Source organism: Staurois parvus, unplaced genomic scaffold (assembly GCF_062004578.1).
Source record: "Staurois parvus isolate SC_StPar_1 unplaced genomic scaffold, SC_StPar_1.0 ptg000049l, whole genome shotgun sequence".
Taxonomy (NCBI): Eukaryota; Metazoa; Chordata; class Amphibia; order Anura; family Ranidae; genus Staurois; species Staurois parvus.
In genome coordinates, this window is record NW_028317845.1 from 3,124,496 (window position 1) to 3,151,875 (window position 27,380).

Below are 27,380 nucleotides of genomic sequence, written 5' to 3' on the forward strand. Positions count from 1 at the left end.
GAACTTGGTTTTTGATAGGTTCAGTTTAAGGAAGTGGAGCGACATCCAATCTGATATGCCATTCAGTAGGCTTGTGATTCGGGCAGAGACTGAGGGGGTGAGGCAAGGGGTCGAGAGATAGATTTGCGTGTCGTCGGCATAGAGGTGGTAGTTGAAGCCGTGAGAGTGTATGAGATGGCCAAGGGAGGAGGTGTAGATGGAGAAGAGAAGAGGCCCAAGGGCAGAGCCTTGAGGGACCCCAACAGAGAGGGGGAGTGAGGGGGAGGTGGTAGCGTTATAGGTAACGCTGAAGGAGCGTTGTGATAGGTAGGACAAGAGCCAGGAGTATGAACTTTTGCACGATATTCTAATTTTTCGAGTTTCACCTGTATATAAGAGCGGAGTAGGAGGCTTAAAACTGGGTGAGGAACAGTCAAACTCTGCAAGGCTGTGGAAAGCAGTTTAATTTCACAGGTAATACACCATGGCAAGACTGAGAAAAGCAACAAACTACAAGGTAGTTATTCTGCATCAGCAAGGTGTCTCCCAGGCTGCAGCCACTGATCGGGGTATTCTAAAAGTGCCCCTTGCCAGAATACAATTTTTGGCATTCATAAAAACTGGTGCAAAGTGCGCCAAATTCATGTATCTGTCCAGAATTTGTACTTTAATTCGACACATGCTGTGCCTCTTTTTTGAATACACATAAGAGACTTCTGCAATTTGTCTCTGCCTGCTTCTCTCTCTGTGACCAAAAGAGTTGTTCTTAATCAATTCCACTTTTGTAAAATATGAACTTTATTTTCCCTACACTCCACCGAAACTGCCCTACTCAAACTTTCCAACGACCTGCTAACCGCCAAAGCTAATGGCCACTATTCAGTGCTCCTACTCCTTGACCTCTCTGCGGCCTTCGACAGTCGACCACCCCCTCCTCCTCAAAAAAGTACACTCCCTCGGCCTCAGAGATTCTGCTCTCTCCTGGCTCTCATCCTACCTGTCACAACGCTCCTTCAGCGTTACCTATAATGCTACCACCTCCCCCTCACTCCCCCTCTCTGTTGGGGTCCCTCAAGGCTCTGTCCTCGGGCCCCTTCTCTTCTCCATATATACCTCCTCCCTTGGTCAACTCATACACTCTCACGGCTTCAACTAGCACCTCTATGCCGACGACACACAAATCTATCTCTCAACCCCCCACCTCACCCCCTTGGTCTCAGCCCGAATCACACACCTACTGAGCGACATAGACTGGATGTCGCTCCACTTCCTTAAATTGAACCTCTCCAAAACCGAGTTTCTTGTCTTCCCCCCAGCCCGGACACCACCCCCCATTGACTTCTCTATCACATCGAACAACGCCACCATCAAACCCGCCCTGCAGGCCAGAGTACTTGGTGTCATTCTGGACTCCAACCTATCCTTTCAGCCCCAAGTCCAATCTTTAACAAACTTGTGCAGACTCCACCTCCGCAACATCGCCAAAATACGCACGTTCCTAACCCCAGAAACCACTAAACAACTCATCCACTCCCTCATCATATCACGACTCGACTACTGCAACTCCCTCCTCACTGGCCTGCCTCGCCGCTGGCTATCCCCGCTTCAGTGGATCCTGAATACGGCTGCCAGACTCATTCACCTTTCCAACCGCTCCATCCCCGCCACCCCCTCTGCCAATCCCTCCCTTGGCTTCCGATTGCGCAACGGATCAAATTCAAAATCCTAACACTGACGTACAAAGCCGTCCACCATACTGCCCTGAACTACATCTCTGACCTAATATCCAAGTACCGCCCAGCACGCACACTCCACTCCTCACAAGACCTCCTTCTCTCTAGTTCCCTGGTCTCCTCCTCCCATGCCCGCCTCCAGGACTTCTCCAGGGTGTCACCCATCCTCTGGAACTCCCTGCCCCAACCCATCAGGTTATCACCTACTCTCCTCTCCTTTAGGCGCACCCTGAAAACCCATCTCTTCAGGGAAGCCTACCCCACCCCCTGCTAACTTGCCGACCTCCTCCACTCTTCCTACCACTCCATCCCCCACAGCTATCTCCTCCTGTGCCACTATCCCCTCCCTCCTAGATTGTAAGCTCAAAAGAGCAGGGCCCTCAATCCCCTCATGTTTTGCATTGTATTGTTATTGTTCTGTCACATGTTCTGTCCCCCTCTGTAATGTACAGCGCTGAGCGAACTATTGACACTTTATAAATACTGTATAATAATAATAATTTTGAATTTGGCGCATTCATTGAGGTACAATGTAGACATGGCCCATTTAAAAACTAGTCACAAATGCTCAATGAATTTGGTGGAATATGTGTCTATTTTTTTCAGCAGGCTGAACAAAAAAACACACAGCCAAATTGGTAATTTATGGCTAAATTAATTTCGACAAATTCACTCTGCTCATCCCTGCTTAGAAACGGAGATGTACGCCTAGATTTAGATCTGTAACCCTGTCATCAGAGATGGTAGGAAAGTCCTTATGGAGAGTCTTTTCTTTATATTAGTGTTATGTGCGCCAGGATGAGTCAATTCTACACTATATTGCCAAAAGTATTGGGACACCTGCCTTTACACGCACATGAACTTTAATGGCATCCCAGTCTTAGTCTGTAGGGTTCAATATTGAGTTGGCACACCCTTTGCAGCTATAACAGCTTCAACTCTTCTGGGAAGGCTGTCCACAAGGTTTAGAAGTGTGTCTATGGGAATAGTTGACATTTCATCCAGAAGCACATTTGTGAGGTCTGGCACCGATGTTGGACGAGAAGGTCTGGCTCGCAGTCTCCGCTCTAATTCATCCCAAAGGTGTTCTATCGAGTTGAGGTCAGGACTCTGTGCAGGCCAGTCAAGTTCCTCCACCCCAAACTCGCTCATCCATGTCTTTAAGGAACTTGCTTTGTGCACTGGTGTGCAGTCATGTTGGAACAGGAAGGGGCCATCCCCAAATCATTCCCACAAAGTTGGGAGCAAGAAATGTCCAAAATGTCTTGGTATGCTGACACATTAAGCATTCCCTTCAATAGAACTAAGGGGCCAAGTCCAACCCCTGAGAAACAACCTCACACCATTATCCCCCCTCCACCAAACTTTACACTTGGCACAATGCAGTCAGGCAAGTACCGTTCTCCTGGCAACTGCCAAACCCAGACACGTCCATCAGATTGCCTGACAGAGAAGCGTGATTCGTCGCTCCAGAGAACACATCTCCACTGCTCTAGAGTCCCGTGGCGGCGTGCTTTACACCACTGCATCCGATGCTTTGCATTGCACTTGGTGATGTAAGGTTTGGATGCAGCTGCTCGGCCATGGAAACCCATTCCATGAAGCTTGCTATGCACTGTTGTTGTGCTAATCTGAAGGCTACATGAAGTTTGGAGGTCTTTTGCTACTGACCCTGCAGACAGTTGGTGACTTCTGCACACTGTGAGCTTCAGCATGCTCTGACCCCGCTCTGTCATTTTATGTGGCCTACCACTTCGTGGCTGAGTTGCTGTTGTTCCCAGTTGCTTCCACTTTGTTATAATACCACTAACAGTTGACCGTGGAATATTTAGTAGCTAGGACATTTCACGGATGGACTTATTGTACAGGTGGAAACCTATCATGTTACCACGCTTGAATTTTCTGCTTGCTTTTATACACCTGTGGCCATGGAGGTGATTGGAACACCTGAATCCAATGATTTGGGTGTCCCAATACTTTTAGCAACATAGTGTATATTAGCTTTAATGCTTTTTTTGAAATGCTTACTCTTTTTCCAAAATATCATATGGCTGTTTAGTAACCAAACATATTTGAAAATGTTCTATACCTTTTTTTTTTTATTACAACTCTTCGCTTCATTAGTGCTTGCCATACAAAGATTGCCACTTAGTGCAATTGGGACTATGCTGTACAAGTGACATAATCTGTCTATTGTTTTTGGTGGCTCTTTATTGCCACCTAAAGCCTACAAACAGTACTGCAGCTATATAACCTGGCATATTATTATTAATATATATATATATAGTATTATAGACATCAGAACTAGTGTCCCCATTGGAAGATTTCTGCTCTGTTCCTGTTCTGGTGACAACCCAAAATTTGTGATATATTTTTTTTCACTTTCACTCTGGATGGGAACAGTAAACAGGGAAAATAGGATGAATCTCCCTAACAGCATAGGCAGCAATAAAAAGTTTTGTCTTTAGTTATACTTAAAACTTGGTCAGTGAATAAACCACATTAGAGGCTGCACTGTAACCTGATAGACTTCTGACAGTGAGAAACTGCAACCATGCAGAAATACTACAATGGAATCATCCACTGGCTTCTAATACTTTCAGGGACCAGGCAGCAGGATCTCTACAGCTGAATTCCAGGTCTGAGAGTCGGCCAATACAGTGTAGTCTCATTCGACCTGTTGGATTGTTCATTTCCAGCTAGCAGCTGGAGAACGTTCTGGAATACTTTGCACAGAAATCTCTTTGATAGAGTCACCAGGCAATATAAGAAGTAAGGAACTGATGCACTTCTTCATCAGAACCCATTTTTATTGACCCTTTATTGAAAAACCATGAAATGACTTAAAGTTTAATAATACTCTAAAGCCAACTCAATAGTTAATTTTCATTTAAAGCAAAGCAAAATAATACAGACCAAGGATGTGATTTATATTGCGCAAATAAAATGCATTACCTACTTAAATGTGCAAGATACATGCTTTATATAGAACAATCGTCAAAGTTTTTCTATACCTTAAAGTGTATCTATAGGAAAAATCTATTTTTTAGTTTTAGATGGGAGAATGGAAAGTTTAGAATTTCTGTCGGGTTTTAATTGCTGGTTACCCTTGGGGAAGATTCATACTCTATATTTATCCTGCTGACTATTGCCTTTGGGACATGAATTTTAGAAAATCCAAAATATTATGGTTGTCACCACAACAGGGGTTTACTGAAAGTCTTCCAATGGGAACACCTACAGTATTTCAGTGACATCTGTCAAACTTCCTTTTACTGTCTCTGGGACAGGAAGTGAATGAAAATCTCAACTAGACATAGGCAGCAACAACCACAAAAACCTGAAGAGGTCTTTAACTTACTTAAACAATATGTAAACCCAGTATATCATATTCCTGATAAGTGCCTGCTGTACCATGTACTTGTATGAAAAGGTATCACGTAGATCTGGTCCCATTGATATCCATTCCCATTTCGAGACATAATTTAAAAGATGGTGTTCTTTTGGCTGTTAGGAGATTGTAAAGGAGAGAGATCAGACCCACTGAGTGGGAGTCATTTTTGCATATGGATTCAAAGGGTGTTAAGGTCAAGAGTCCACCATCTAAATGTACCGTAGAAAGGACATCGCATTTTACTTGTAGATATCTGAATAACTCAGATTGTGGGAGATGTTGTGAGCATTGTAGGTCTGCAAAAGTCTTAAAGCCTCTCGGGGTCAACAGAGTGGAAACAGGTCACCTTTGAGGCAATCCAGCTACGAAAAGTTCCAGGAGAAGCAGAGCCAGGATGAAAGTAAGGATTATGGATGACTGAGAAGAGTGGGGGATAGGGGGACAAAAGGCTGCCAGAGTATTTCTTACTATTCCAAAAGGTGTAGGGATTGTTGCATAATTGGGTTTGTCAAGTCCTGCCTGTCACGAGGAAAGCCATAGGAAATATTATGGCTGGATAGCAGTGCAAAATCATGGGCCTCAACATCTACCTACAGTGGGATCTCTTGACTAGCGTGTTAATTGGATCAGTTGGGCCGCATTGTAGTATCCCACAAAGCAAGGAATTCCTAGAACACAATTAGTTCTGGTTTGATATAGCATCTGACTAGAAATGCAGTTTTTTGCTGCCCCAGATAAAGCACATCAAGCGTGTATGTACTGACAATGTTTAATGATACTTTAGGTGGCCATACACGAGTAGAATTTACACTGATCAGCCATAACATTACGGCTACCCACCATAACTCGTCGAGGCATGGACTCCACTAGACCCCTGGAGGTAAGCTGTGGCATCTGGCACCAAGCCGTCAGTAGCAGATCCTTCAAATCATGCAAGTTGCAAGGTGGGGCCTCCATGGATCAGACTTGTTTTTCCAGTACATCCAACAGCTGTTCGGTTGGACTGAGATCTGCAGCATTTAGAGTCAACACCTCAAACTCATTGTGTTCCTCAAACCTCTCGAATTTTTTTTTTTTTATAATCTATTTATAAGTTTCCAAGTACAAAGCAATAATAAGAAGAAAAAAATATAATAGGGCACATAAAAGGGAGTTGACATACCCGCAGCATCAATTACAATATGTAGTTCAGCACCCATGAAATTCACATTCCAACAAGTATAAAAGTTAAGTGCATCATTTATAACATACTTGGGGTACACACAAGGGAACTACCAGTCCCCAGGGATACGCCATTGCATACCCAAGAGCTTTAATGGAGTGCCCCAAACAAAACAAAAATTAAATAGAGAGAAAACACACACGAATAAACCAAAAAGGGTACAAATGACCTGTCTTAGCTCACATGCCCATTGTATGTGCTTTTGGCTGTGGACACTGGTTAGCATGGGCACCCCGACTTGTCTGTGGCTACGGAACCCCATACACAACAAAATGTGATGCACTGTGTATTCTGTTTTTATTCATTTTCCAAAGGGAAATAATTACAAGGTTCAGAACCAGTCATATCACAGCATCATGGGTCAATCAAGGCAAAGAGGTAGCCAATATATTAGTGTACAAAGGACATTAAAAACATCTGAGGATACAGCACACAAATCATTTGCATAACTTTCAAGAAAAGGGTGAGCAGAAATAGCCATCGTTTGGAAAAACAAGTCTGATAATACTCAAAAGAAAATATTGTCGCTCTCCACTAATAAACATAACAAAATATATATATAATCTCCAAAACTTATGTCTCTTCCAAAATTTGTATATCGCTTCCAAAAAAATTATTAAAATTAAAAAACGCACATGTGCGACTTTTCAAACAGGAAATTTCTCTTCCAAATGAGTGGGGACACAAGATTTCTGTGTCCTCAAAATAAGCCAGGAAGTGCTGGTTGCTAAGTGGTTTCTGAATTTTTTAAAGTTCTTTAGGATTCCAACCTAAAAAAGGACCGTTTAGGGGAGGGGGCTCTGACGTCACAATGCTCATGCGGAAGGAGACAGATACTAGCAAGTATATACTACTGAAACACTAGCGAATGTGTGGAGTATTTTAACAGGGCTTTTTACAGCATTTACATGTGAGTGCATTATAGTGTACTAATAAATGTTTTAAAAGAGGATAAGGCACTATGTTCTGATTATTTCTTATGGTACACAGACCAATGGATGAAGATCACCAAAGAAGTGTTCATATTTACCAGGTGAGAGCACAACTGTTGAAGGCGCACGTATGGTTGCTATGACAACACATTAGAGGTGAACCAAGGACTAGTCGATATGTCCACAATACTTTGAAGGAGTGTATGGTCATGGATGAACTATGGACACTATGTTTTAACTTTAATAATTTAAAAAAAAGAGATATACAAATTTTGGAAGAGACTTATAAGTTTTGGAGATTATATTTTTTTTATATGTTTATTGTATTTGTATATTGATGACACATTTGTATGGGTATGTGTATGGTGTAAGCAATCTATTGATTGAATTATTTTCACCTTTTGGCACTTTTAACTGTATAGGTTGCCACAGCAGCTTGCAAGATTTTATTTATAAGTTTGATAATATTACACATTTGGACTAGAGAGAAATAACATACTGCATAAGTACAGTTGTGCGCAAAAGACTTCCCAAGGTATAATAACCAGCATCAAGTATCAACCAGAGGTACTTTGGAACTGAAGTACTGTTCAATCCAAACCTAGTATCTTTAATTCTATATCAAGACTAAAATAATTTTAAAAATTTGTGGAGAAAAAAAAAAAAAGAAAAGGAGGAGAGTAAAAGAAAAGGTAGTAAAAGGAAAAGAGTTTGCCTGTCCAGGAATAGTACGCCCATCAGTTACATATCCATCAAGCATCTAGCACCTGTAAGTAAGAAACTCAGTCTCCAGACCTTGTCGAAGGAGTGTTTGTTTATCCTTCAAACACTAACAACCTTTTCATTGAACATAATCCAGGATAACTTGCACTTCAGAAAAGCCAGGTCTACCACAGGGTTCCTCCAAGCTGTTGTGATCTTTATTTTAACTACCAAGAACATAAAGTGTGTTTCTTGGGATATCATCCACTGCTTTATTCAACAAAGCAATCTGAGTGTCCTTAGTGATATTGGCTAAGGTGATTGAATGTATCAATGAATGAACATGTATCCAAAAGTGATCTGACCTTAGGGCAGGTCCACCATTTGTGAGTTGTTCCCACCTGTCCACAACCTTTAAAGCAGACGGATGAGGAGCCTGGAGGACAAGTTGGAGAAGTGCTCTGGCACTAAATACCATCTAGAGTAGACTTTATAGCCTGCCTCAATCAAAGCAACAGTCATGATGCCCTTGTAAATACAGGCATTCCAGTCTCGCCACTCCTCACCATGAGGATCTATGCAAAGGTCTTTTTCCCATGCTAATTGGATAGGACAGTTTGGCGGATGGGGTAATAAATAGTTTGTACAATATGTTGATGCATCCACGCTGTAAAGTGGCTTGCAGACATCTATTTTCAAACACAATATGTGTGGCAAGGTTGGAGCCCGATTTCTGTAGTGAACATGGAAATTATGGATTTGCTGTAGGTGGAAGCTTTCAGTAGACGGCTTCTCCAAACGTTGTACAAAGTATGTGGAAGAGCGTATTCCTGTATACTCATAAAAGTGTCCAATATGGTATAGGACTTTATTCATCCACCACCTAAATTGATGAGATTGTAGACCAAGGGGAAACAAAGGATTAAAAAAAAAAGGGGGGGGCTACAGGGATATGTGAAGAGGCCACTGTTTGAAGGAGGAGTCCCAATAGGTAAGAGAATGAGAAAGCATTGGGCTCAAGCTAGCTCTGTGATGCCTCGAGGAAAGCCAGAGGACCAAGTCCATAGCCACTGGGAAGCATGCCAGGGCTTCCAGGGATACCCAGCCTGGTCAGTAATATGATGAATGTAATTGGCAGAGTTGGGTTAATTGTGCTTCTATATATTTCTGAAAGTCCAGAACACCCAAACTTGCGACTTCCCTAGGAGCATATAGCATGGCACAGTCCAGTTGACTACCTTTAGTACCCTAGATAAAGATTTTCGCTTGAAAATTACAGATTACCTCCAAAGAAATAGAAATAGGGAGGGCTCGGAAATAATACAACAGTTTGGGCAAGAACGTCACTTTCATGGTTGCAATCCTCCCCAAGCATGAAAGATGCATCAGTTCATATCTGTACATCCTCAAGCAATTTAGCAAAAAGTGCTGGATAGTTATCCCTAGAGTGCGTAGACATATGAGGAGTCAGCTTAATACCTAAGACAGCGATGTCTGCGAACAGGAAAAGGAGGATTTGGACTTAAGGATGTGCACCACAGGTTCAGCTAGGGTAACGTTCACAGGTTCTGACTTTTCCCCAGTTGACTACTAGCCACACTGTGTATTCTGACACATTTCTATTGAACAAGCATTGATTTTTTTTTTTTTTCAAAGGAATTTGAGCTCCTTTATTGGATTTGATGTCACAGGTCAATCCTCACTCCCCACATGCATGACCGTTTTGTCGGTTCACTGGTTTTCCTTGTGTGGTCCACTTTTGTTAGGTCCTGACCACTGCAGACTGGGAACATCCCACAAAAGCTTCAGTTTTGGAGTTGCTCTGACAGTCTAGCCATTACAAACTGGCCCTTGTTAAAGCCAAACAAACCCTTATGCTTGACCATCATTTCTGTTTTCAACACATCAATTTCAGGGACAGTGAGTGTTGTGGTGCAGGGGATTACAGAGGGCTATTAGGACAGGGAACACACCTTTAGACCTCATTCACACCATACATGCGGAAAAAACTATGGAAACTGACGCGCAGATTTCACTTCCAGAGACATCAGTTTTCATGCACGCTTCAATTAATTTTATACACATTGCAGATTCATGTGCAGAAAACAATATCTGCATGTGATACTAGTGTTGTGGTGTGAACAGGTCAGATTGAAAACAATTGATTTTGCTGTGCCCTTACAGAACAACTGACGTCTCTGCATCATGGTGTAAACAAGCCCTTAATGTAAAAGACTTAATTTTTTTTTTGGAGAGAAGACCATGAATTTTTCTGTCATATTTTACTGTGGTTTTTCCCGCCCCCCCCACACATAATCACTGTTGTACTTGGCTATAAGAGGAACGTTTAACTGCCCCTAAAGTCTGCTGATCCTAAACACTGGTAAAAGCCTACTGTATGTGTACATGGACACATAAGCTTTTATTAGATGGAGTTCAGCTTCGGCAAAAAAATGCCAAGAGCTCCTAAGCTCACATTTAGGAGCAGCAGTGTATATGAGGACTTAAACTGAAAAATCTGTCTCCTGCTATGATTGGTCATTGCTTCAGTTATTCTGTATGTTACAGGATCTGCGTATCCACATTGTTTTACTTGCATTCTGCTGGTACAGTAATATTGTTGATTCTGTAAACTCTGTTCCTCGTCTTGACAATAAAAGTTGTTTGGATTTAAAAAAAAACCAAAACCTGATAAATCTGTAACTTGTATTTTTGGTTTAACTGAATTTCTTTTATGAAAGTTAGTAATGTACTCATGATACGATGTTCCTATTATAATCAATGTTCCTGAGGACACTGCATCATCAGACAGCATGGTTTATACAGACAGGTGTTTACATCAACACAGCATCTAATGGCCTCAAGAGATAAACAGCGATTAGAAGCACTCCCACGTCTGTGAAAATGTCACTGTCTTCACATTGCTTCGGTGAATGCAGCACACACAGACAAGCACATTCCACATGCTGCTGGCAAATCTGGCACTTTACCGCCAGTGCTGCCTTGTAAGATAACAAGATTAGATTTTTCTCCCGTTTCATCAGAAGCTGTACTGTACTCATCATCCTACACAAAGAGCTGAATCATCATGTCTTACGGCACCTAAAACCACACATGTACAGATAGGTACCATTGTTTGCACCAAGTTGTTGAACGGTGCTCCATTCATTTTAAAGTGTATCTACAGCCTAAGGTTTATTTTTTTTTATTATTGGATGGACAAGAGAATGGTTAACACCCCTATCAATTTTTTTTTTTGTCTGCATCTCATTGGGAAACTTCCTTTTACATCCTGTCTCACAGAACAACAGGTAGCGAGACGAAATCTCTCCAAAGTGAGGGGATGTGCCATCCTAGACAACTGCAACTAAGAGGTTTTGCTTTCACCTCCTGCTCTAATTTCCCATCACTTTTCATTTCAGTGACAATGATCCCCCAGGACACAGGGAGGGCAAATCTCTCCTATGGGGAAAAAGCAATAAAAGCTGACCTATTTTTTAACCCCTCATCACTCTAACTAGAGCGAACAGCAATTAAAAAAAAAAAAAAAAGATAGATTTAGCTTTAGATCCACTAACTACTTCAAGTCTGGTAACTTCAGAAGCTAGGGCAAACACTTCTTGACCCAGAAGCCCTGACAGGATATACTTAAGTATGGAAAAATGAAAAGGGATGTTTATTAAAATTAGAGCAATCTCTAACTTGCAATCTGTACACTAGGCTTCCTCCGCTGGCAATGAGTACCACTGATGGTGTTGTCCTGGGTTTGCTGCATCAAGTTTTTCATCTAGAGCCCTTCTGGCTCCTCTTGTTCTTTTGCATGCATGGTAAGCCTAACCAAAAAAAAAGGACCTATTAGGGGTGAAGCTGCAGTCTGTATATATCTTACCAGCTTCTCCTTTGTGATATTCCTTGCCAGTGAAAGCTCATCTACTACCTGCTGTTGGAGGCTCTCTGCAGTTGGTAGCAAGTGTTGTAATGCATTCAATTCACAATTGGCTTGTCGTTATTGGAGGCCACTGATCTTGATATAACCTGAACCAACATCCTTTTGAACTGGAGACAGATGTGATACCATTGAGAACCAAAAGATTCCTTTATGTGAAGGGTCTAGTCAGGAGGAAAATTCCACCATTCTCCCACCATCTGGCAAAGAGCAGATATTGATCCCATGCTCTTGGTGTCCATGACTGTGGCTACCACTGTAAGAAACTCCTGGCACACTGTTCCTCTGGTAAAGGCAGCTTCACCCTCCTGGGCCGATAATGTGTGGTGACTATGAATAGCAGGCAGGAGAGCTTTGTTGACTGCTTGCTCTTGAATAAGATCTGACGTGGTCATAGTGGTGGGATTTTGCAGCCTGGAAGAGGATATTCTATAGCTTGGACTGGATTTCTGACACTTCTATTGTCGTAGATTTGTCAGTAGGGCATGCAAGGCTGCCTAGCCAAGAGAGCCCGGTTAGTACCTGATTACACGAAGTAGCAAAATACCTACCTGGTCTGATGACCCTTATCTATAGGATTTAAATGGATTGACATCTGCTGAAAACCAGTTTCTCCACTCTTCTCTCTGTCCTCATCTACTAAAACGCAGTACCACTGCTGCCCATCATAACATAACACAACTTTTGGGGACATGAACAGAAACTACAAAGAACAACATACTTGTCTTGGAAATGTGGTGCCACAAAGTTCCTTGGATCCACACACATCTTGGGAAGCAAGCCAAGTAACTCCAGACAAGGAGAGCACAGAAGGGGTTCCCTGCCTTATTGAACCAGTTGGTAGCCAAGGTAACGTGCTACAAGGGAGTCTGAACCTGTGTGGACAACTACCAAAATACGGCAGGTATGGGTTCTCCTGCTCACACTGGTTGTTAGTTCCTTGAGAACAAAAAAAAGGGAAATGGGATGCCTTGTGGGCATCAACACTTTATAGCTTTGCAATTACAGCAGGGCTCCAGAGACAGAATAGAAAAAATTGCAATATCTGGCTAAGTTTCCTCTGGCAGATGTTACAGTAATGTAGTTTTCATTACCCTTAAAAACTAATTGTAGCTTGACTAAAAAACAAAACAAAAAATCAAGATGTATGTTGCCCTGTCAGCACCACCCAGCTCAACAAAACTGAATAATAAAAAAAAAAAAAAAAAAAAAAAGAGCTGGGTGGAAAATTACCAGCCAAACAGTAACTGCATCCAAATCACAAGCAGTAGTTTAGGTTTTTAAGGTGGGTGCTGCAGCTGATTATTACAATAGCCAGCAGTACAGATTTCTCCATTCAGGCTACAAATGCATCTGTTCATTTTGTTTTTTCCTCATTCAGCCCGCTCGATTACCCAACTCACGGCTCCCACACCCAGACTTTTCAGTCCAGGGCTAACCAAACCTCCACTCTTTGCATGAGGATTCTGAGCTTAATAGTGTCCTCTTTCAAAGCAGTGCCATTTGCGTAACAGCCTGATCAATCAATGTACAAATGACTATGTCTATTAGGCTGCTAAAAACAATAAGGATTGGTATAAATCCTGATGGGTATGTATAAATAACTGCAGTGCCATCAAAATAAATGTGAGAATGGGTAAATATGTACATGAAATTATTCCAAAGTGTAAAAAAAAAATAAAAAACCTTTAGCAACATCACTGAGCAGCAATGATATGCTGTAACCTTTGCACCCAACTGCAATCACTGCGTAATTTGTAGTAAACTGATCTTGGGTCTACCTGCCATTTGTTGTATGTTACAAAGTAGGGGGGAAAAAAAAAGTTTGTCCAGAGTCCAATCAATATTAAAGAAAGTCCTGGCTAGAGCCCCAAGTACAATGTAGATGGAAAGGAAAGGCAACCCTGGGGGGGGGGGGGGGGGGGGGAGATAGTGTTCTTTCCGAAGACTAAATCCCCCACAGCCACTTCATTCATTTACAGGAATCTGTGAATGAATGAACTTCAAGTACCATTTGCCACCACGGTATATGGTTTGTAGTCCTCAATGAACTGTGAGAGCACCAGTACATTTATTTTCCCTTCAAACACGTGCATTTATTTATTTTTTTTAAAGTGGACTTATCCTTGAAAACCACTTTAGCTCCGAAAGGTCTTACCCCCCTTCATGACGAAGACATTTTTTCCTATTTAATACTACTTTAACTGGTAATTGTGTGGTCATGCAATGCTGTAACCAAACAAAATTTACTGTATATAATTTTTTCCATACAAATCTGGTGGTATTTGATCACCACAGGGTTTTTATTATATTTTTTTACTGCTATAAAACACAACCAATAAAAAATAAAATTTCTTCATAAATTTAGTCCAAAATGGATGCTGCTACATCTTTGGTAAAAAAATCCCAATACGTTTATATTGATTGGATGGTATAAAAGTTATCGCATCTACAAACTACACATATACACTGGAATTTTATATTAGTAATGGCAGTGATCAGTGACTTATTGTGGGACTGTGATAATGCGGCAGGCAATCTGCTACTGAGTGGAAATGACTGACACCAATGACAAGAATATACATTGTCCATGTTCTAATGACACTGACTGGGAAAGGGTTAATATCTCAGGGTAATCAAGGAGTTAAAGCAGAACTTCACTCTTCCAATCAACACTGCATTTTTTAAATCCTTATGCTGTTAGCATTAGTATTTTACTTATTTTAAACTTTTTTTTTTTCTTTTACATTTCTTCAGTCATTTTCTGGTTTCCATGCCTAGGCAAATTATGTCATACATCCCAGGAGACTTCAAGAGGGGAGTTTTTTTTTAGCTAAGCACATCTTCCTGCCTGCATGCCTAGGGAATATGGATTCCAGGAAGTAAATGCTACTGCCCTTAATCAAGATGTCCACAGCCGGAAATGCAAGGGGGTGTTTTTCAATGTGATTTCTCAGCAAACTAAAGCATGGAGACATGGATGAATAGGGGAGTTTGCTTTGAATATTAAAAATTAATTAAATAGTGTGTTTAGTTTGGGTTGCTCAGATGCAGTGTAGTGCTGCTTTAAGCGTGTGCCTAACAAGTCTTAATGTGTGTGTAATGTGCTGCTTTTTACATGCTTTGCAGGGGGCAGAAACTAAGCGATTTTTCCCTCTGTACATAGCTCTGTGTTGACTTGTCAACACAGTACTCTGGGCTGTGATTTGATACAGCTGATCAGCAGGTCGCAATCATGAATCATTGGCCAGGACCTGCTGACAAAACCCCACTGTGTCAAATCACAGCGGGAGTCATCGGGAGGGGGGGCATGCGCACTCTTTACTTGGAAGAGGCCCACGACGTACAGGTACATTGCTGTGCCTGTACAGGCCAAACGTCCACAGTACATTGTGAGTGGAAGGTCCTGAAGTGGTTAAGGAAATGAAACATTTTCAACAAATACAGAAAATGTATTTCTTGCATACACCTCTAATCCCATCACTCCATGTAATGGAGAGAACAAGAGGAAAGTATGCTTGAAGTCCAGCCTGGGTGGCAACTATGGCCCCCCTCAAAGATACAGCAGAATAGTAAGCATAGCCACCAAGCAACAGGAAAATTACTAGCTGAAATACTGCCTGAAAAAAAGAAAATGCAGATACTTCATATTCAAGGACTGATAAAAAAAAAAAAAAAATGTTTGGGTTTAGATCCATTTTATTGATTTGGCTCTTCATTGGACACTCAAGCATGATCAAGAGTTTAAACTGGCTGATTTACTAAAGACCTGGAAAATCTTTACAAAGTAAATTGTCTAATATATTAACCACTTTCTGTCAGGCCATTGTGGGGAAATGGCTAGACAGCTGTCTCCTGAGGGCACCACTTTTAACCACTTACCCTCCTGAGGATTTACTGCCCCCCCCCCCCTCCTGACCAGGCCATTTTTTGCGTTACGGCACTAAGTTATTCTAACTGACAATTGCGCGGTCATGCAGCGCTGCACGCAAATTAAATTTATGTCTTTTTCCCCACAAATTGAGCTTTCTTTCGGTAGTATTTGATCACCTGTGTGGTTTTTATTTTTTGTGCTATAGAAAAAAAGAAACAGCGACAACTTTGAAAAAAAAAATATATTTTTGCTAATAAAAACATGTCCAGTAAAAAAAAAAAAAAAAATTAAATTTCATCATAAATTTAGGCCAAAATGTATTCTGCTACCTGTCTTTGCTAAAAAAAAAAAAAAAAAATCCCAATATGTGTAAATTAAATGGTTTACGTGAAAGTTGTGAAAGTTTAAGCGTTTATAAATGGTGGTACAGATACTGGAATTTTTTATTACTAGTAATGGCGGCGATCAGCAACTTAGAGTGGGACTGCGGCAGGCATTCTGACACTGGGGGGGGGGCACTGACTTGCTGTCACTGATATTCCCAGTGACCTCAATACAAAAAAAAAAAAAAAAAAAAAAAAAAAAAAAAGCACTGGCACTGGGCAGGAAGGGGTTAACATGAGGGGCGATCAAAAGGTTAACTGTGTGCAGCTTTACTTTTGTCTGTGCACTGTATTGTTTGCATACAGTTCTCTTCCCCGTCGGAGAAGCTCTGCAATCACCGGCTGGGACCCAGTGATTGACAGCCGCGGATGGCGGTGCGGGTAGGGCTCACACGTGTTCCCTACCCAGAAATGCAAAATCACACACACACACACATATATGTGTGTGTGATTTTGTGCATCTCTGCCGCCCTGTAGCAGTATACCTGCTAAAGGGCGGTCGCTGAGTGGTTAATATGGCCTCCCCTTTTTGCAGTTTGTGCACGCCCTCAGTTTTTAGCAGCGAGCTCTGATTGCTGTTTCAACAGTACAGTATTCGGCCCTGTATCATGTGATAGCTGTTACCAATCACGCATGTAAGCAAAGAATGCATATTGCAGTCAGTGCTTATTTCCTCTCACACTGTTGAGCTTTGAGAGGAAACTGTTTCCAAAAAGGTGTGGCCCCTAGTACAGTATCACCAGTGCAGTCAGTCAAGCGCCAATTGCTTCCAACACCAGCATACGGTCACCATACCAGCGCAGCCAGCGTCCCTGATTACTAACCACCCCAGAACAGTGTTACTATATCAGTGCAGCCAGCTGCAGTGTCCCTGATCACCGTCACACCAGTCACAATGACACCAGACTAGCACACCCAGCAACAGTGTTCCTGACCACTGTCACACCAGCCAGTGTCACCAGACCAGGGTAAGCCAGCATCAGTGTTCCTGTTTACCACCACACAGCAGTCATAATGTCACCAGACCAGTGCAGCCAACAACGTTTATGATCGCTAACCACAACAATGCGAGTGTCATCAAACAACTGAAGCCAACAACAGTGATCCTGCTCACAGCCTTACCAATGCAGCATTGCCTCTGCTGGCTGCCTGAACTGACCCTGGTCTATTGACAATGTTTCTGCCTGCCACCTGGACCAATCTTTTGCCTGTTTTCTGATCATGTGTTTTCCTGCCACTTGAACTGACCCACTTGCACATCATGCTGACTACATTCCTGCAAGACTAGTCCCTGCCAATCTTCTGCAGACAACTATACTCATGGAACCACAGGAATTCTTTTGTTCACTCTTTGTTCAGCCTGTTGTACTTTCTGGCCAGTGAACATAGCATTCTTGGGAACAGACATGTACCTCTAGGCTAGGCTTGAATGGCTTATAGGAATGGGAGGACTCCTATAGGTGATGCTACATTTCCTGACCATTCCTACAGAGGTAAGAATTACAGTGCACGGTTTTAAATAAAAATATTGGTTGATATCGGTGATATAGAAGATGCAACATCAGGTACATAATTAGTCCAAACATTAAAAAATGTGGCATCTCTATACTTGGGAGGAGCAGCAGAATGTTTTGAGGTGTAATAAGTATACCAATGATGGGTGTGGGAAATATCTTCTAAAATTGACAACTATGCCTCTAACCTTGGTGTGTTTGCTTTCCAAAATGTGAGTTTTGTGGGTGTTTCTGCTGTCCTGATGCTCCAGGGCCACCAAAAATGAAGTAGGTAGCAAGTAACTTAGATGTACAATGTATGCCTCTTGGGAGCCTGAATGTGATTACTGGATTTGGGCCTCTGTATGCTGTGAAAAAAAAAAAAAAAAAAAAAGAATATGGTGTCCACCAACTCAGGTGGAGTAGCAGAATGTGTTTTGGAGTGTAGTTCTAAGTATGCCTTTTCTGTGTGCATAAATATCTTATTGACAACTGTAAAAAGAAAAAATGATTTCCAAAAAACGAAATCTGCAAAGGACTCGTCTCTTAAAAATACTTTTGGAGGTTTGCTTTCCAAAATGTGGTCTTTTTTTTGTCCTGTTGCTCCAGGGTCCAGGTAATCAGGAAATTAGATGCTTAATGCACCCCTTGAAAGCCCTAAGATGCTCATTGATTTTTGAGGCCCTCTATGCAGTTAGCCTCCAAAAAAAAGTCTCACAAATGCGGTATCCCTATAAACGAGAGGGGTCTAGGCTGTATTAAAAGTACATATTTGTGAAAAAAAAAATCATTTTAGTTACCTTCTTTTTCCAGAAATTGTGGCAAACAAATTACAACTGCAAATACACATCATGCTTCTTACTAAATACCTTGTTGCGTCTACTTTGCAAAACAGCCATTTTGGGGGAGTTTTACTGACCTAGCATTTTAGGGCCTCAAGAAATGAGATGAGCAGTTTGAACATCAGGGCTGATAAATTGCAATTACATGTACCGTAACTTGTAGACTTTATAACTTTCACATCAAAATATTAATATACACTTGTTTTCTTTTTACGAAAAATGTAGCATTCAATTTATGAAGAAAGAATACTAATACCTCCTTCACATGGATGTACCAGAGCATGCATCCATGCGAGGGCCGTGTTTGTCCCTACATGGATGCACAGGTGTTATGTGCATCACCCATGCAGGCAGTCCAATTCATGTCAATTGGCATGCAGGAGCTGTTCCCAATTTGACATCTATGTGGGTGTATGGCCCCAAGCACACACTGTCTGCGTTTGGGACCATGCACCCACATAGATGTCAAATTGGGAGCAGCTGCCAGGTCTGTGCACTCTGTGCATCCACTTGTAGTGTGCCTATGTTAACGTTCGCCTTAGGGAAACAGGTTTTTTTTTTTCTTCAAAATTTTCAGCTTTTTTTCCCTTTATATAGTAAAATAAAAAAATGATGGTAATACTACCACAAAGCGCTCTCATGTGTTGCATTGCCAAGTAATTGCCGGTCAGAATGTCAGTGCTCAAAATTGGAAAATGGCCAGGATAGGAAGGGGGATTAACATGCCGATCAAGTGGTTAAGGGTTTGTTCACACTTGACTGTTTTTCCAACTCTTGCCAAACGACCCTATAGCGTTTGACAAGCGTTGGCCCGGCGTTTGCGGAGCATTTTTAACGCTCCGCAAACACATGCGCGGTTTAGCGGTGGTTGCTAGGTGTTTGCCAAGCATTATAAACGCCCAACAAACGCCTATAATGAAGTTTAAATGGTGTTAACGCTGCACAAACGCCCCGTAGCAGCACCATAGACTTGAATAGGAGGCTTCAACCCCTCCTGACTCGACCAGAGGCATCCGTTGCGACGCTAATGCTCCCGTTTGAACAGCACCATGTGCTGCAATGTGCAGAATTTTCCCAGGTGTTTGGGAAACGGTAAAAACGCTTCCCAAAGGCCTGTCTGCCGCTTGCTAACAAGGCTAGTGTGAATGTAGCCTAAAGCTGAAGTTTAGTTATGGATATTTCTGCATAGTTACATTGGTCCAGCTGGGACCAATTTAAGTAGGCATGTTCCAACAGTGATTGCCGCTACCTGTACCGACCAGCTGACCTGTTTCTTAGTGAACACATGAGATTGCTTGCTCAGCATGGGTGCCATTCAGAGAACAGATTGGACCAGGATGAAAAATACTGAACAGAATGGAAATTTTTTCTGTGCATAAACTAATTTCTAACTGCATATGTGGTTTTCAGTCAGAAAATTGTATTCATTTCAAAACGTTAAAAGCAAACAAAACTTTGAAGTACTGTCTAATGACATTTATCAAGTCTTTGAATTGAGAATTATGAATGTTTTTATTTGCCATGTTTAACTTTGCGTAAGTTGGTCTTACACCTATAAATTTTCATACAAATATTTTAAAGCAATTCTTTACCACTTCCCTCCTGCCCACAGTACATTTATTGCAGATGGGCAGCATGGGGAGGCTGGATCACGTACATGTACATCACCAGCCGAATTATGTGCAGCATGCTGCTATGACTGCTGTGCCTGGATTGCGGGTCTCAGTACCTTAAGTATCCACTTTAAGTATCCGGGGTATCACGTGATCGCTATGCAATCACATGATCACTATATAAACATAACTGTAATTAATGGGTTTCATACATAACAGATGTGCTTTGTATTGTGATGCTGTGATTGGGCCACAGCTATCACATGGTACCTGAGCCAATCACAGCACCGTTCTATGTGATAGCTGTGGACCAATCACAGCACACAATAGTAATCACAGCTGTTATGAATGTAACCCATTCATGATAGTTCAACACATTGCTGTTACAGTGATCATCACAGTAACAGCAATCTAAGTGTTAAAAAAAAAAATCCCTGATCATCCCCCCAGAGTGGAACAGTGTCACTATGGTGAAACTGAACTACTTTGATGAAAGTATGTAAAAAAAAAAAGGTTAATAAAAAAAACAAAATTGTGACAAACAAAAACACAAACTTCGAAAAAACTCGCCTTGCCTCTTACTAAATGCCTCAGACTGTCTACTTTCAAAAAGAGGTAATTTGGGTGGTATTTCTCCTGTCCTGGCATTTTAAGGGCCGCAAGAAATGAGATAAGCCATCAGTACTGATCAATTTTCATTATATATATAGCCACATTTTGTTATGTTACAGCCTTATTCCAAAATGGATTAAATGATTAAAATTCATTTTTTTCTTCAACATTCTACAAACAATACCCCATAATGACAACGTGAAATGTCATTTTGAAATCTTTGCAATATATTAAAAATAAAATTTTTTTTAAAAAACCACACATGTACTGAAGTATTCAAAGCCTTCACTCAATACTTTTTTGAAGCACCTTTAGCACCAATTACAGCCTCAAGTTGTTTTGAGTATGATGCTACAAGCTTGGCACACCTATTTTTGGGCAATTTCTCCCATTCTTCTTTGCAGTACCTCTCAAGCGTCATCAGGTTGGATGGGGAGCGTTGGTGCAGAGGTTTCGAAGGTCTAAGGACAATTCCTTGGACTTCATGGCTTGGCATTTGTGCTCTGACATGCACTGTTAACTAAGGGATCTTATACAGGCAGGTTTATGCCTTTCCTAATCATGTCCAATCAACTGAATTTCCCACGGGTGGACTCCAATCAAGTTGTGTAAACATCTCAAGGATGATCAGTGGGAACAGAATGCAGCAGAGCTCAATTTTGAGTGTCATGGCAAAGGCTGTGAATACTTGCGTACATGTGTTTTTTAAGTTTTAATTGCAAAGATTTCAAAACGAACTTCTTTCACATTGGTATTAATATAAACATACATACATACACCATAGTTTGTAGACATCATATATTTTGCACAATCCAAATGTCGTCCTTTTTTTTTCTTCTGTACTAAAGGCATGCAGCAGAATACATTTTGGCCTAAATTTATGAAGAAATTTGATTTTATTGGATATGTTTTATAAAAGAGATATAAAAGAAATTTTTTCATTATTTTCAGCCTTTTTTCCTTTATAATCACCAAAAAAAAAAAAAAACAAGTGGTGATCAAATACCACCAAAAGAAAGTTCTAATTTGTAAAAAAAAAATAATAATTTATTTGCATAGTGTTACATGATTGTGCAAGTGTCAAGCAGCAGTGCCGAATAGCATAAAATGGCCTGGTCATGAAAGGGGTAAAACCTTCCAGTGGTCAAAGCTGGACATTTCTACCTTAACACTTTCACTGCCAGGTCCATACGTTGTACAGACCTGACAGAGGGTTTTTTTTCTACACACAATCTAGAGGCTGCAGCCACTACAGACTACTGCCTGTCAGGTGGAAGCAGCTGGGCAACTGCAATGCTGCCCGATTTCTTACACAGCTCCCAGTAACAGTGCCTGTCTGCTCTCCTCCCCTCCTGCTGTGCCCTGGAGAGCGACGTGTATGACGTCACTTCTGGGTCACCGTTGTCACTTTCCTTGACTACAATAGCTGGGGAGAAATGTATTGCAATGTGATCTGCATTGCAATACATCCAGTGGAGCCTAGGGGAGACATGCAGAGTCTTTTAGACCCTGCATGTCTCATTAAAGAGAGTCTGTCATCTAAAATTCGTCACATAGGGGAATTTGTGTCCCCTATGTGATGGGAAAAAAAAAAAAGTAAACTTTTTTTTTTATTGCAAAAGTAAAGTTACACCCAAGCACTTAACACCCCCCCCCCCCCAAAAAAAAAATTTTTGGAGGCCCCCACATACAAACGTAAACACACGCGTCGGGGGCACCTACGAATTAAACGATTGATTGCAGTACACATGTTGTACACTGGAGTGAGAACAATAATTCTAGCACAAGACCTCCATAACAATAAACTGATGACCTGTATGGGATTTTGAAGCATCACCTATAGAAAATATAGGGTACTGAAGTTTGTGGCCATTTCACAGGAGCACACAAATTTAAGGTTTGACATGCTGAATACCAAAAATCTGGGTAATTTATTGCGTTTTTTTGCCCTAAAATCCAGGTTTTTTTCTGAAAGTATGTGTTTTCTAGACCGTTGCATTAATATTGTGTGACAAAATTGGAACTACCACTATTTTATTCTCTAGGGTGTCTGCGAAAAATATATGTTTGGGGGTATTGTGTAATCTTCAGGCCTAAAATTATTTTTTAAATGTGTGCAAAAAATTCAAAAATGGCTCTGCCAGCAAAAGGGTTAAAGGATAAGTTGACCTTTGTAAAAAAAAATTTAAAAAAATGCACATCTATTTGCAGGTAAAAAAAATGCATTTTCAAAAAAAGTTTTCTTACTATGAGCCTGAAAAGCATTGCACCCGTGATCAGCAGATCGTAGGTGCAGTGCAGGGTTCTTGCAGAGTTATTAGTGTATCTGTCTGCTTGTACAGGCAGGCAGTTCCACTTTTCACGTAGACTCAATGAACTAACTAGTTCTTAACAGCACCCTGGTAGTTAATTGAGAACTAGACAGCCAGCCACAAAGGCTACATGTACTTGTAATTTCCCATTCCTATTCATAGGTGATGCAGCCGGCCAGGCAGAGCCCGACACAGCAGCTTTTTAGAAGAAAATTGTGACAGCAGTGTGTGCGTGGAGGGGTTTGTGTGTAGAGATCCTGTTCGCTGTCAAACAGGGGATCAGTGGGTATGGTGCATTTGTAACCCGTTACACCCTGAATATGGCTGTAACATGTTAAAAACAAGTGAACTTATCCTTTAATGCATTCTCTGCATTAAAGTAAAAAAGGTCTCATTACTTGTATCGCCCCCTCAACCCCCTGTATACTTATATATAGAAAAAGTGCAGCGCTAGAAGTATTCAGACAAATTCATGGTTGCAATGTTCATAAAGGGGTAATAAGTCCACAATATATGAGCTCAAGGTGATATATTGATCCCACGGTCGTGGGTCGAATAAAAATCGGTGAGGGGCAGGGAATGTATGAAATGCGCACTCACCAGAAGTGCAAATAAAATGCGCCATGTATCAGCAAAATGGAGGTCTGCCAGGGGGTCCTTTTCAGAATGCAACTGTAGCCAGCCTAGGCAGACCTCCATTTTGCTGATACATTGCGCATTTTCTTTGCGCTTCTGGTGAGTGCGCATTTCATACATACCCTGCCCCTCACCGATTTTTATTACTTATTACCCTTTTATGAACATTGCTACCATGAATTCGTCTGAATACTTCTAGCGCTGCACTTTTTCTATATACATGTCTTTTGAAAGGTTTATGGTTTCCTTTAGTGTGCTTAGCTGCTTTCACAAATATATTGTGAGCGCTCACTGAGTTTTTCTACCCCTGTATACTTACCTGAGCCTGATCTCAATCCAGCACTGTGCCCAACTACAGGGGCTCTCTCCTCTCTCTCTGCTCACAGGGACAGCAGCAGGAGCATTTGGCACCTTCTGCTGTCAATCAATTCTGGAGAGCAGAGCGGGAATGGGGCTGAGACACTCTGTATGTCAATAGACACACACAGCCCAACTGAAAAGCTAGACCGCAGGTTTGGCCCCATAGGAAGCGGTTTCCTATGGTGGCACACTGAGAAAAGCCCAGAGTGCCATCAGGGAGAAGAGGAGGTTCGGGGCCTCTCTGTGCAATACCATTGCACAGAACACGTAAGTATAACATATTTATTATCTTAATTAAATATAAAGCTTTACAAACACTTTACAAGTAAGCCAGCACAACTGTAAAACCGTGAGTCTTCTGATTCCTACATAAACCAAACAATTACTGAAAAATTATAGTAGACTATCTGAAGTAGTTTTATTCATGTATTATTATTCTCAAAGCTATGCTTGAGCACCATGTGCTAAATAACAAAGTCCACATATAGAAGCATATCATTTAGGACAAATTAATGTAATTCTTTAGATCTGCCATATTTTATATATACTATATTGCTATATTGCCAAAAGTATTGGGACACTCCCTCTAAATAATTGGATTCAGGTGTTCCAATCACCTCCATGACCACAGGTGTATACAATCAAGCACCTAGGGCAGACTGCTGCTACAAACATTTGTGAAAGAATAGAGCTTAGTGAATTCAAGCTTGGTAACGTGATAAGTTGCCACCTGTGCATTAAGTCCATCCGTGAAATTTCCTTGCTACTACAGTCAACTGTTAGTGGTATTATAACAAAGTGGAAGCAACTGGGAACAACAGCAACTCAACCACGAAGTGTTAGGCCACATAAACTGACAGAGCGGGGTCAGGTCATGCTGAAGCGCACAGTGAGCAGAAGTCAGCAACTGTGTGCAGTCAGTAGCTAAAGACCTCCAAATGTCACATGGCCTTCAGATTAGCACAACAGTGTGTAGAGATCTTCATGGAATGGGTTTCCATGGCTGAGCAGCTGCATCCAAGCCTTACATGACCAAGTGCAATGCAAAGCACTGGATGCAGTGGTGTAAAGCACGCTACCACTGGACTCTAGAGCAGTGGAGATGTGTTCTGTGGAGTGACGAATCACGCTTCTGCCTGGCAATCCAATGGACGTGTCTGGGTTTGGCAGTTGCCAGGAGAACGGTACTTGCCTCACTGCATTGTGCCAAGTGTAAAGTTTGATGAAGAGGGGATTATGGTGTGGGATTGTTTTTCAGGGGTTAATCTTGGCCCCTTAGTTCCAGTGAAGGGAACTCTTAAGGCATCAGCATACCAAGACATTTTAGACAATTTCATACTCCCAACTTTGTGGGAAAAGTTTGGGGATGGCGCCTTCCTGTTCCAACAGGACAGAGCACCAGTGCACAAAGCAAACTCCCTAAATATATGGATGAGTGAGTTTGGGGTGGAGGAACTTGACTGGCCTGCACAGAGTCCTGACCTCAACCCGATTAAACACCTTTGGGATGAATTAAAGCGGAGAGTGCGAGACAGGCCTTCTCGTCCAACATCAGTGCCTGACCTCACAAATGCGCTTCTGGAAGAATAGTCAAACATTCCCATAGACTCACTCCTAAACCTTGTGGACAGCTTTCCCAGAAGAGTTGAAGCTGTTATAGCTGCAAAAGGTGGGCCAACTCATTATTGAATCCTATGGACTAAGACTGGGATGCCATTAAAGTTCATGTGCATGTAAAGGCAGGTGTCCCAATACTTTTGACAATATAGTGTATGTATCTCATAGTACACAAGGCAATGGGTATAGGCTTTCAAACAATCCAAGCATTTTGTAATGTGTATATGAATCTTTCCATTTTATGATTTGTGTCCCAAGCCGCCTTTTAATTTTGCACCAATTAAATGTGACAAGTGGGGAAACTTCAAAAATTTTCCAAATGACACGATCGATTATTTTTTGTAACTGTGGAGCCTCATGGCTATATCTTGTATTTAGTTCGCCTGCATTTTTTGCCCAGATGATTGTTGAAATGTGATGTATGTGTCTTGATAACTTGGTAGGTTGACAGAAAATACATAAAGTCGGCCAGTAGACATGCATTCAAACAGTATTAAAAATGGATCTGCTGTAATACAGTATTTTAGAATGTGATATTCTTTGCTCTAAAGTAATAGAATTTAAACATGGCTAGTTGCATTTAAACTCTTAGTGCAGGCCTAATGGGCTTTCAAGGTTCTTAACTTCATACTTGTGTGAACACAACAGATATCATCTGCAGGGCCATTGAAAGAAATAGGTATCACAAATATAGACCAAAGTGTTTAAAGTGCACAGTTAGTCATGGCTTATATCCATTAATTCCACTAGGGTATTTTTTGGAAATTTACAGGTAGGTGTTTAACTGGGTGTTTTCTGCTTATTCACAACCATTTCCTAAATTCTGACATGCCTATTCTAAAAGCACTCTTCAGTATACACACAGTTAATAGTACAAACTGTACTGTTGACTCATTGGTAAGTACAAGAAAACAGGCCATTGGTCAGACTCACGACCGGCGTCAGAGTGGGGTTAGTAGCCACAGCGGGCGAATGGCCAGTGCCAGGATGAAAGGCGCCCTGTTACTTTATACAAAGGGATCCTTGTCAGGGTCTTGCGCAGACCCAACCCTGTGTCCAGCCGCAAATGTTACATCAACTTATTTACAGAAAAACATAGATGTGTAACTCATAGATGTATGTCCACCTCTAAATGTATCCAAAATGCTCTTAATGCTCAAAGCCAATATTTTATTAACATGTCTATGGCCTGAGATCACGTTCAACAGTCATTATCTGTGACATAACCATGAAAAAAAACTTATTAAATAGTTGTCAATGAACCAGCTAAACACTGCTAAGAACCAGTAATCCATACAGTCAAACTCTTGCTGAAAATGAAGAAATTCAGTAGCACGGAGATGCCTGTAAGAGAAGATTATTAAAGATTATTATATTCCCTTCTATATTACCTGTAAGGAAAGCAGGGAGTAAAATTCCAGTAAAAAGCAGCAGCAGCGCGAGCTGTGGGGTCCTCATGCAAGGCATGTCTGTCTCTGGCTGGGAAGATGTAGACTGAGAGGTGAGACGTTAGGGAGACCTTGCAGCCTCCGGGTTAACAAAGGTGTCTCTGTCCAGTAAGGATGGAAATGTTTAGCTGAGGATCAAGAGAGAAGTACATACACACCCCAGACACCTCACACTCCCCTCATATCCCTCCTACTCCATCACGTCAGGAACCAGAGCCACCCAGCAAAATTCCTTCTCCAAAACCATCCCAAAAAGAAAAAGTGTACTGTCCTTACCTCTTT

General features: G+C 41.5%; 1 protein-coding gene across 2 annotated transcripts in view; it reads right to left on the reverse strand.

The window, feature by feature from the left end:
- SNORC (secondary ossification center associated regulator of chondrocyte maturation) overlaps window positions 1–27,380 on the reverse strand; it is a 38,277-nt gene extending 10,897 nt beyond the window's left edge. The window contains exon 1 of one of the 2 annotated variants that reach the window (XM_089665970.1): window positions 27,042–27,380. In XM_089665970.1, the coding sequence (XP_089522096.1) occupies window positions 27,042–27,117 (76 nt within the window). In that variant the 5' untranslated portion in view covers window positions 27,118–27,380. The remainder of the gene's footprint in view (window positions 1–27,041) is intronic. The other variant, XM_089665964.1, reaches the window with a different exon arrangement.